This window comes from Aythya fuligula, chromosome 1, assembly GCF_009819795.1.
Source record: "Aythya fuligula isolate bAytFul2 chromosome 1, bAytFul2.pri, whole genome shotgun sequence".
Classification (NCBI taxonomy): domain Eukaryota; kingdom Metazoa; phylum Chordata; class Aves; order Anseriformes; family Anatidae; genus Aythya; species Aythya fuligula.
In genome coordinates this window covers 85,451,249-85,462,893 of record NC_045559.1, presented here as the reverse complement: position 1 = coordinate 85,462,893, position 11,645 = coordinate 85,451,249, and the positions used below count along the sequence as shown (strand labels likewise).

The following is an 11,645-nucleotide window of genomic DNA, read 5'->3' as shown; positions in this document are numbered from 1 at the left end:
AATTTGCATTACACATCCGTTGTTTTAGAAGACAATGGATGAAAATCTGGAGCTCTACACTTGGTTTTCGCTCAGTCTGTCTTCTGTGGGAATATTGCCAGCCAAAGAACTGACTGAAGAAGCACTGGTATTAACACTGTGTTTCCAGTGTTATTTGTCTGAGTAATATACTTCAGAGTGTATTCATTAACCTGAGGTAAAGCCCAGGGAAATCTGTTGAAATCTTTGCATTGATCACAAGTAGCTTTTAGATCAGAGACAAAAAATAACGAAATATGCAGGTTCTTGAAAATCCAGGCATGTAGACAAGAGGAATAATCTATTCCCTTTTGGGGGCTGGAGGGAATGGAGGCTGAGAGGTGAAACTGCCTGTCTGGTGCTGCTTGGGTAATCTGAGATTGACACTAGGTAAATACATATGTTTTAGGAAGTACTGGCTATGGGATGAGGATGTTCAGTTGATGCGAAATGGGCTAAACTTTAAAGAGCAAATTAAAGACACTTCAAGAAACTTCAATTAAAAAAATAATAATCCCAAAGCTTCACATGGTTTTGGTATAGCATGAATTAAGGGCCAACTTCTTTTAATTGAATCCAAAAAGCTCCCCTGACTATTCTCTCTTCCATTTCTACCTTCCCCCTCCTTTGGTGTCTGTAGCTGTTATGTTTTATTTACAGATAATTGGAAATGGAATATAAACTCTTTCAATAAGCTCAACTGGAACTCCAAAGAAATCAGCTATTAATGAGTTTACTTAAAGCAATCATGCTTAAAGGCGATAATGATGGATGGATGGGGCAGCAGCAGGCATGTTCTGGCAGAAGGGATGAAAATCCACAGCTTCCCCTGGCTTAGGGAAAAGCTTGATCTCGACCCAAAACCTAGCAACCGACTTCCTCAGGTGCTGCCTTTTCTGCATTGAACTGATCTGGCTTTAATCACAGCTCTCAAAACTGACTTTCAAATAGCTGGAAATCTAGATCATTTGAATTATGGAGTGTGGTTCCTCTTTTTGTAATTGGCGTATAGCTTAACCAGTGGTCAAGGTGGGTCAGAATATGCCAGAGGAGAACATGGGACTGCTCAGAATACTAAAATCAGAGCAGGTTTTGAAGAGGGAGCTGTGCAGTTCTATCTCTGATAATTTCTTCTTTGTTGCTGCATTCCCTGTCCCAGGAGTTTATCCACGCTGGCTGATGGCTAGTTCTTGTCTTCTCCCCATGGCCAAATCCTGGAGTCCCATTTCCTGACTGTTTGTAATTCTAGCAGCGCATGACTGACAAAGAAAGGACTCTCCATTTTCATTTTGACATTTTCCTTTTTATTCTACATAGATGTGTCTATACACTTGTTCTGGCTTTTTTTGTCACTTCTCTTCCTCTTTCTTTACTAGCAAATATTAAACTATAGGGGAGTTTGAGCTGAAGTACATATGGCACATCTGATAAAGATGTTCTAAGTGGACAAATCACTTCCAACTATTTTCTACTCGCAAGGAGCAAAGGCAGTCTCCTGCCTGTATTCTTAACAAATCTCTCCTTGCTTTTATTGGCAATGCTTCTGTTTTGGCAGCAACCTGTCAAGTTTGGAGCTGGCAATCATGGTTTTTAGCATTCTCAGCTCAAATGTAGGCAACATGTTTTCTACAAAAACACCCTTCCTACTCTTCATTAGTGCTTCCAACATTATTGTTCCTGGTACAGAAAGCAAACATTGGTAGCTTCCCTTCTCCCATCACTGTAACCTGGGCTGAACAGGGTTGAAGTGACAAAGTTTTCAGTTAGGGAAAAAATATTCAGTGAAGTAACAAAAAGAAAATGCCCCTGTAGAAAGCCCAGAATGCAGTCTGGGCACACAAGTGGCTGTCAAGGTTAGGAGTTGTAAACTGGCTTTGAATTAGCTGGTTGGTCCACACTATGCCATGTGGAGATACTTGATTCAGGGTACTAGAAATGCTACGGTGTGTTAGCATTACTGCACTATGCTCCATTCTTGTCCCGGGAGTCTTTTCCAGCTCAAAGAAAAAAAAAAAAATCCTTAGAAACACATTGCACAGGAAGCAAAACAAGACAAGCCCAATAAATGGGGTTGCTTTTTCCACTCAGTATAGAAAACATGCAAAATGTATCTGAATCATCAAATGAATCAGGATCCTCTTTTGCTTGAGCAATGAGTTTGTCCTTACAATCCCTGTTAAAACCCTTCTGGCTTCCTGTGCATTTCACAAATTATTTAAAATCCACATCCCTGTAGAGACCTTACTTTAGGCTCCTAGATCTATTGTCCTACTGCCTGCCCTTGTTGGGTTTCCTGTTGTTCATCCCCCTTGTGCAGGGGGATGCACAAGGGGTACCAGCTCAGGCCGTGCTGTGCTCTGGTCCTTCCTCATCAAATATCCTATCTCTCTCTGTTTGCTGCATTCTCACTTTGCAACAAGACCAGGCATAGTGGCATTCCACTTCACAGCTGTACGCGGAAAAAGACTTCTTAACACTTCCTGCTAGCACTGTTGCTGGCTCCCTTGGCTATCTCATAAAGCTTAGGAAATCAGTTTAGCCTGTGGCCTCCCTTTCCCTAAACCTCCTATCCTGATTCCTGAATTCTTGCTCCATCCTTAGGAGATCAGGTAATCTAGGATGGGATAACCTTACATACGGAGCTTAAAAATAAATCATGAAGTGATAAGGAAGTTAGTCTCTGCTGAGAAATTTGGAGCTCTTTCTGTAGCCCACCCTGAGGTTAGGATGAATATCCCAGCCCCAGCAAAGAGTAACGCATCTCTTCACACTTGTCTTTCCTTTATCCCTTCTAATGGAGCTGCTGTCCCCTCAACACAACTCACTTCAGTGACTGCAATCATTAAAGGCGTTGGAAATAGGGTCTGAGACTTATGCAAAGTCCTGCCTCAGGTGTCATGACCAACGAACCGATCACAGATGCCAGCTCCTCTTAGAATGTCATCCCTGACTTCGTACCCCATGGCAGATCTGTCACTCAGTAGCCAAACATGTTCATACAGCGGAAGCCTTTAGGTGCACTTGTACCCTCAAAACTCAATGGAGTTACTGTCATCCTCCAACTGTTCAGTGGCCTAGATGAAATTAGTTAGAAGTCTAAATGCGGCTGCTAATAAAGATACTGTCTTTCTGCCTTACAAAAAGCACCAGCTCCTTTTGCTACCAGATGTCCTCTTTGGCAGTTTGAGTCAATGAGGAGCGAAGTGATGAAGAATGAATGCAGTCTTCAACTGGAGGCCTCAGGCCCCAAGCGGCAGCGGTGGAGGCAGCAGAAGGGAAGTTCTCTATTGCTGCTGCCTGCTGGGGTTTGGAGTTGATGTCAGTTCCTACTTACGTTGTTTGTCACCAGAATCCACTGGAGCCACTTGTGTAAATCTTCTCATGTTCAGCAAACTTCCCCTGTTGGCTCCACACAGGTCTCCTGGAGTGCTGCTTGCAACCTTCACTGAGGGGTCTGTGCATACAAAGGCTACACGTAGCTTTACTTCAGCACCACTATAACCTTGGGCAGCAAAAGTTCCCTCCAGCTTTCATTTCACTTACAGCAACAGTGCTAAACAGGATTGCTCCAAATGGTCAGCTCTGGACTGAGCAAACTGATTTAAGGGCTGGTGACTCACAGATTTCAGTATCATTTGGATGGTTGTTTTTTTTTTTTTTTTTTTTTGTTGTTGTTGTTGTTGTTGTGTTTGTTTGTTTTAATGTATTCATTTTAAAAGTATTTGCATTTCCTGCACAAGACTTGAGTTTCACTGTTTCAGTTTTCTGGAATGCTTTCTCCCATTCAGCTTAAGATAACTTAAAGAAGACAAATTTGCTTCTGTGCTTTAATCCAGAGGCTTAAGTAGGTATAAAAAGACTGCATGCATTGACCCCCAGGAATTCAGTTATGTGACTTCGACTTGGAACAGCCAAATTCTCTCTCTGCCCCTTCCCTAGACTTTGCCATCATAAAATCTGCACCTATTCTGCACTTGCTACTGTGATCTAATGCTCCCTAGCAGTCTGGAAAATATGGCCATCATGTGTAAGTGCTTACTACGGTAAGCTTGGTACTTAGCATTGCCACATCAAGGAAGCTAATCCTCTATAAAGCAGCTGCTTCCCTCAGCTCTGCTAGCAAAAACGTCCTTAGGCTTTAGCTTTGTGTTACATCTCCACGCCTGTTGCGGTATACGACGGTGGCAGTAGTAATTACAAACTAGACCCTTATGAGTCCGAATGGCAGATGCGTGCACTAATATCTCCCAGGACAGCCTTCATCTTGTGGCAAAGCTTAACCCAGGCCGTAGCACCCCATATTTCGGCGTGCTCGCCCCCAAGCAGCCCCCCACCACTTCAGGAGGCCGGGTGCCTGAGGCAGCCTCCCCCGGAGGCTGAGGCGGCGCTCGGCCTCCCCCTGGCGGCCTCGACCGGCAGCGCTCCGGCCTTTGTCCCCAGCCTGAGGGCAGCCTCCAGGCCCGAGGGATCCGGGGCTGCTCCCTCCTGCCCCCAAGGCCACCCCGCACTCTGAAAGGAAAAATTAATAAATAAAATGCTAATTCTGCCCTCATTCCCTGTTCTCGGGCTACCTCCACCCGCGTTTCACTGCATTGGGGATATTTAATAGCTTGTTGCCTACTGTACTGCTTCTTCCCCATACATCAACAATAGGTGTTTATTCTCTTTTCTGATAAGGTTCATCATCTTGCTTCATTCTGCGTCTTTCTCTGTGTTCTGCTTCAGCGAATCCTAATGCTGCTTTGGTAGCATGGCATGCATCGGGAGTGAACCATCGAGGTCCTTGGGATGTTGCTGGTCAAGCAGCTCTCCTGCTGTCAGGGCACTGAAATGTTAGCTGTCACACTGTCTGCACGTTCACACCCAGGATACAACAGCCCCAGACATTGCCTCTGTTAGAGAAACTCCACATAGTCCAAATCCACTCCATTTGGAAGCCTTTCTTGGGACCTTTCTCCACCCAAGTGCCTACGGAAATCTGGCAGCACATACTAGCTGTAACAGGCGACTAGTTCAGTGTCAGTTTATTTATCTCATTTACCTTGTACTCTTTAACTGAGTGGTAAAAACTTATTGCCTCCATGCTTCTGCATCCAGCTAACTGATGTATTCATTTGGATTCACGTTACTGCCTTCCTCTTTCACTACCCCTCATTGCTCTCATTGACTTGAAGTCTTGTATCAGGCTCTAAATTTTGGAGGCAAAGATCAAGTCCTATGAGGTTTGTGGACAAATACAAATTAATATCCCGAGATCTTTGAGAACTACGGCTCTTTGGAGAAAGAGGTCTTGTGGATTTTCTGTCTTGGGAACTCCCTCAAGGTGCATACCCGTTTCCTGGAGAAAGTGCCCTAACTGCTGCCTGCAGATAACCTGTTACATCTTGATAATTGACATAATGAGCATCCTCTACCTCCAATGTTTAGAAATAAAAACGCAGAATCCCATCTCCCATGGCTGCTTTCTCTTTTCATGCAGAACCCTACGGTATGTCTACACAGTAGATCATACCTTGGATGGCCCAGCTAGCACCAGCCAGAGCCCGGCAGTCCCTGTAGCATCAGGTTGGACAGGTAGGGCCTTGTGAGACTTTCCATGTTGCTGCCACAGTGCTATCTGAGGCCTCCAGTTTTGACTGTGAGCTTCTACCTGATACTCAGGAACACCTTTCTGATGTCTACCTGTCTTACACCTTCATTTTTTAGTTAGTTTGTTTGTTTCTCTAAGTAGCCTCACTTCTTTTGTGAGGGCAGGAGAGGACAAAAGGCCTTATTTTGCAGTTTGGAGTTGTTGATCCTGTGGTAATTTGGTAGCAGCAGAGACTAGAAAATTTAATGGGAGACAGATACACTGAGCAGAGTAGCAATACTTCACTACATGTCAGTCTGGGGTGGGAATAGCTGTTGAAATCCTTGCAATAGTCCTAATTAAGGTCTTTTTTACTACTTGTCACGTACCCTCTCTGCTCCCAAATCCAGGGTGCTGCTGTTGCTTCCACCAGACAAGCCACCTGTAAATGCTTTTATGTACTTCTGTAGGATCTTTGGCAGTATCAAGAGCTGGAGACATGGTCCAAACAAGTCTTCTGTATGCTGATGATAAGGCAGAAAATGAAGTGTTGAAATGTCAAGACGATGAGCACTACTTCAGCCAAACGATGATTGCACTTCTAAAGAAAAGAGCCCACGAAGGGCCCAGGGGTTCTCAAAGGCAGCATGGCACAACAGTTCAAGAGAACCATTCTGAGACAGAAGCACTCACCTGTATGCTCAGTGTTATTATCTGTGCCTCAGTCACCGTTGGGTGACAATAGTGGCTGATCCTGCCTCTTAGGACAATGCTGTTGTTTTGTTTTGTTTTGTTTTTTTTTTTTTTTTTTTTTTTTTTTTAACATCTAATTTTTTAGTATGCCTTAAGTACAAAATTGTGGTTCAGAATCTCTTTTTCTCAGCCTGAAACCCCTGAAGGCATTAGTGGTGACAACAGAGTTCCCACCACAGGGTGGACAATGCAGGCCAAGTCAAAGTGATGGGAAACTGAGTCGGATCAGGGATGTACTTACAGAGACCATTGGCCAAAAAGCATGTTAGACAGAGGTGTGTGCCTTAGGGCATGACCAGGAGAGTAATTTTGAGGGCAACTAGCTAGTGTCTTTAGTCAAAGACATGTGATGGGTGGGGAAGCTCAGATCCCTCTGGAAACTGAACTGGAGCTGGTTTGCAACAGACAACTGTCCATCTCGCAAGGGACAGGGAATCAGCTTGTAACATCATTCACAGCACAGCCAGAAATTCAGCATCCTCAAGCCTCATCTAAGATTGAAAAGTGCCTCCAAAGGAATTGTTTGTTGCTTTGTTTGCAAAAAGTGCAAAGGGCACATCAGAGAAACAAAAATGCCTTGGTGGATTGTTTGGCTGAACACTTAGTCAGGGTGTATTGTAATGAGCCATATGCTAGCTTTGCATAGTATTATGGGGCAAGCCAGCTGCAATGTGCAGCTGATTAGTCTGGTTGGAAAAATCTTCATTTTCTGTAAGAGGAGGACAGCAAAGGCAAGCATTCTGGCAGGTGCCAAACAACCTCTCAGACTGCTCCTGTCATTTTGCTGTGGATCAGACTAAGCTAGGAGAGAAAAAGAACCTTTGCGTAATTTTTGTCCAGGGAGGGAACCTCGTTAGCCCTAGGCTTGTTTAACAGTAGCTGTATTTATGAACCATAACCCTTTTATTTTCTTATGGAAGATGTTTGAACCACTTCTCCCTGCAGCTGTCATTCTCATTGCCTCAGTCAGAGCTCAATCATGCAGCATTCAGTTTAGCTGATGTGGTGGAAAGCTTCTGTGAGTTAAGGGGATGGAGGCCAGGAGGGGACGGGAACCTGCTGAAGTGCAAGATCATGGAAATGTCTGTGCAGCATCCAAGCAAAGGTCCTTCTGCCCCAAATCCTATCTCTTGCAGTGGCCAAAAGCTGATGCTTAGGCAAGCGTATAAGGAGAGAGAGTAAGCATTTTCTCCAGGTATCAGCACTAAACAATTTGTGTCTCAGGGACTTCCTGAAGCCAAAGGTGCTTCCTCTTTGCATTTGATAAACCTCAGAAGACTTTCCTTCTGTGCACTTGTACGGCCTTCACGAACCCACTTGATCTTCTGGCATCCACAGCAGCCTGGGCTAAAGAGCTTCACAGCAACTTGTTAAGCTGCTGGTGGACAAGCTGAGACTTCCACCATCAGGAACAGATTTGCTCTAGATCTCAGCTGTGCCAAATGCTGAATCAAGGATCTGTGTGGCCACCCTTTGAATGGGTCAGAAATCCCCAAGTAGAAAGTGAGAACATGAACAGTTTTTTAAGGTCTTCTTTCAAACTATTACTGGTTTCGTCTCCAATGCAAAATTAACAGCTGTGTCAGAATCCATTATGAATTAATACAACAAATGTAGAAACACAATGCCAATGAACCAGAACGAGATTTTAGCTTTAAGAAATCTGATTTAACTGTTTTTTTCAGAGAGAAATTTATTTTAGGATTATCCTTTTGCATTTACATAGATCTAATGCTTTGAATGCTCTGGGCCATCATTACACACAGACAAAGGGTCTGAACATACATGAAAATTACTTGAGAAAGGCTAAAAAGAAGCCACGAGGCTGTCTCTGTCTCTGTTTTGGGGTGCCTGCAAGAATTTGACATCTAAGCATCTAAAGTGCAGCAGCAATGAAGCAGTAGTAACAGGGGGAGGTTGGGAGCGATGTGGTAAAACCTTGGGGATACCATATTTATGTCTGAGTGAGAAGGCTGATTCAGTCTCATTAAAAGAAAAATTCCCCACAGACGGGATTGTTCAGACTATTCTTATTTGACATGGTTATTAATGAGGAGGAGGAGGGAGCAAATCGCACATTAATGAACTTCACAGACAATAATACTCTGGGAAGCTCTGAGGGCTCCAGTGAGGCGAGACCATTGGCCAAGTGGAGTGCAGCGCTACCCTTATGCCAGTAAAATGCTGAAACTTCTGAACATTGCACCCAATCCTTTCCGAAACCAGCAGGCTCAGGGGGCAGACACCCTTCATTGTCAGTGAAAATCAGCAAGATGAAGAAGCCTGTTTTCCTCTAAGTTCACCATATGGTCTTTGCAGAACGTGACATGAGGTGACCTGAGTGTTTGGGGTTTAGGGTGACAGTTAATAGGTATTTCACTTCACACAGACTGTTCTTTCTCTCCTCTCCCTATACTCAGCTGGGCTCCTTGCTTCATGTCCCTGGCCCGTGTCTCACAGGTAAACTCTGCACCTACTCCTGCCAAGTCCCATCCTTTACAATGACACTAAACGTCACCTTTCTGCCACCAGTCAGGTCAGAATTCTGATGGGTTTAGCGCCAAAAAAAAAAAAAAAAAAAAAGCCAAATTCCTACTAAAGTCACGCATTTTTGTTGCTGTGATCAAGATCTGTAAGTTTTAGAACACAGTGGGAATATGAAGAGGGACGTGAATACCTGGGACGTGAATACCACCAGACCCACGTAAGAGATGAAGCATGTGACACCACGCATTCTGCTCCGCAGCAACATAAAGGAGTGAGCTTCTGAATGAGCAAGTGAACAAACCACCTTTGGTAGCTGAACCCAATACTGTGACACCATACAGCCTCTCATGACTGCAACCATACAGCCTCCTATTGCCTACATGAGAGATGGTCCAGTCCCTCAGCCATTTCATGGTCCAGTAGGAGATGGATTCCCTGACAGCTGTTTTCCCCAGGCACAGGACATCACCTTTTGCAGCATGTATGGGTATGCCTGAAGCAAACACAGTAATTTTGGCACAGTCAGGACCAGAGGCTGCAGGAGCTGGGGGTGCTATCCCAGCTGAGCTGTGCAGGAGCATTATCTGGAAGGCAGCAGTGAATGAAGGTGAGTACAGCCTGCCCGAACCACTGATCGAGAAGGAGGCAGAGCCTGTGGCTTGGGTAGCTGCAAGGCAGCATGTAAAATACAGAGTAAAACCACTATACAGGCAGTTGAGGTGGCCTGAGTTCAGAGCAAAAGCAGCAGCCCTTCCCAGTGCTGGACAAACTGGGTTAAAGCTGCAATTGGCACAGAGTGCAACTGGCTTGACTGGGAGGGTGTGAAGAGTGGGGGAACATCGAGCATCCTGTGCACCAGAACACCTCCTCTGCATCTTAGCCAAGTAATAAAATGAGACAAGTGCGGTTGGATGAACACCAGAAAGGTCCTGACATTTCAGAAATCCTTTGCTGTTTTGCCTTTAATCAGTCTGTACTAAGCCTCAAATATGAAAAGAAATGCTTAGGGCAAAGGTGAATTTCATAGTAAGAGCAAATTGCTTTGACGCGTGTCAATTTGCTGAGATTTTTATGGCAAGGAAATGATATTATTTTCCAGGCCCCTGGCATGGCACTAAAGGTCACACCTCACAACACAGCTCTCGTCCTTTTTTTTTTTTTTTTTTCCCCAGCTGTTGTATCCAGGACAAAAACCACAACAGGCATGAAGATGTCACTGCCGCTTCTTGGTATTGCCAGGATAAAAAGCCTCAACAACCTAGGTTGTTGCATGTTCTCTAAAGTTTATTGTGAATTTGGAATGAAAACAGATAGTGAAGAAGTTCATGGCCATTTTGAGTGAATATTGAGTATTACACAAATGCATTTATCTCCCTTCCCTTCTCAGTAGAGTTCACATTACTTCACAAATCAGCCTCATTACTTCTAAATGAGAACTTTTCCCACATGTTCACCATGCAGGCTCTCCAAAAAAAAAAATACTTTCCATAAAACACAGCACAAGTACTACAGTTTTATGAAGACACCCATAACAGCGGGTATGCTATGAAGTATAATTACAGAATATCCCACAGTTGAGGCCTGTCAAGATACAGGACTATGCATAAATTTACAGGCCTTAAGCAGGGTGCCCTGTGTGGGTACAGCTTCTCAGGCATGGGGTTAACTGGTCAGCGAAGGTGTGAACCCACTGAGCACAGACTGTAACTGAGCTTTTGCTCTTATGAAGAAACTGCATCAGAGGTAAAGTGCTGTGTGGAGGCTGCCAGAAAACCGGGAGCCACTTCATTAGCAGGGACTCAGAGCACTCTTCCCATTTAGTTAGCATGCTGACACAGGTCCGTCTTGGTCTCGAGGGGTCCAGCGCATCACCCTTCCCTTATTTGCTTCCAGAAAGCTGAGACAGGAGCTGCTGTGCCTCACAGGCAGCACCCAACTCCCCCCGCATCCATCTCCCCAGCACTGTGCCTGCTTGCTGTAGGCAACCCAGCCACTCAAAGTATCCCACATTGCCCCCCTCATGGACCCCTCAAACACCTCACAGACCCCTCAGACTCCCTCACAGACCCCTTCACTGAACCCTCACACGCCCCTCCCCGCCTCCCTCCCGAGGGCAGGCTAATAGCAGCCAGAGAAGCCCGAGCCCCTTCCCTTCCTTTCCCTCTCCCCCGTCGCCATCTAACGCCCGCAGGCGCGCCTGCGCCAATGCTCGCAGCAGCCGCCATGGCCGCTCCCCTCCTCGGCGCATGTGCTTGAGCGCCTCCTGCTCCTGCTCCTCCTCCTCCTGCTGCTGCTGCTGCTTCTACCACTGCTACCACTGCTGCCGCTGCTCGCCACGGCGCAGCGCAGCGGGATGGAGGTGGAGGAGGCGTTCCCGCTGGTGGGGCAGATGGGTCCCTACCAGGTGTACCTGTGCGTCCTGCTGGCCGTGCTGCTGCAGGTGAGGGAGGGATTTCTGCCTGCCGGACTGGGAGGTGGTGGTGGCTGCTGGCACAAGTGCTGCCAAGGTCTGGTACTACCTGGCCTAGGCTGGTGTTTTCGGGGTGGTGCCTTGGTGCAGGAAGGGTTGCAGAGGTAAAGGTGCTCGGTAATGCCTGTGAGTGTAGGAGCTGTCACCTAAAAAGCTGATGGGCTGTGACTGCTCGTGATATGTCATCTTGCCTTGACTTCATCGTCAGCGTGTTTCTGTGTGAGGTGTTTGGGCAAGGCTCAGCCTTTCAGGTCTGTATTCCTGCGAGATTCAAAGTGCTTGTAAGGTCAGTGATGGAAACAAAATGCTTCAGTGATAGAAACAGAGCCCAGTGTAACAGCAGAGCAC

General features: G+C 45.8%; 1 protein-coding gene across 1 annotated transcript in view; it reads left to right on the top strand.

Moving 5' to 3' along the window:
- The first annotated feature begins 11,180 nt into the window (after positions 1-11,180).
- The window catches only part of SLC22A15 (solute carrier family 22 member 15), a 39,646-nt gene continuing 39,181 nt past the window's right edge, over positions 11,181-11,645 (top strand). Inside the window, exon 1 of the mRNA XM_032189036.1 lies at positions 11,181-11,267. Coding sequence (XP_032044927.1) covers positions 11,181-11,267 — 87 coding nt within the window. The remainder of the gene's footprint in view (positions 11,268-11,645) is intronic.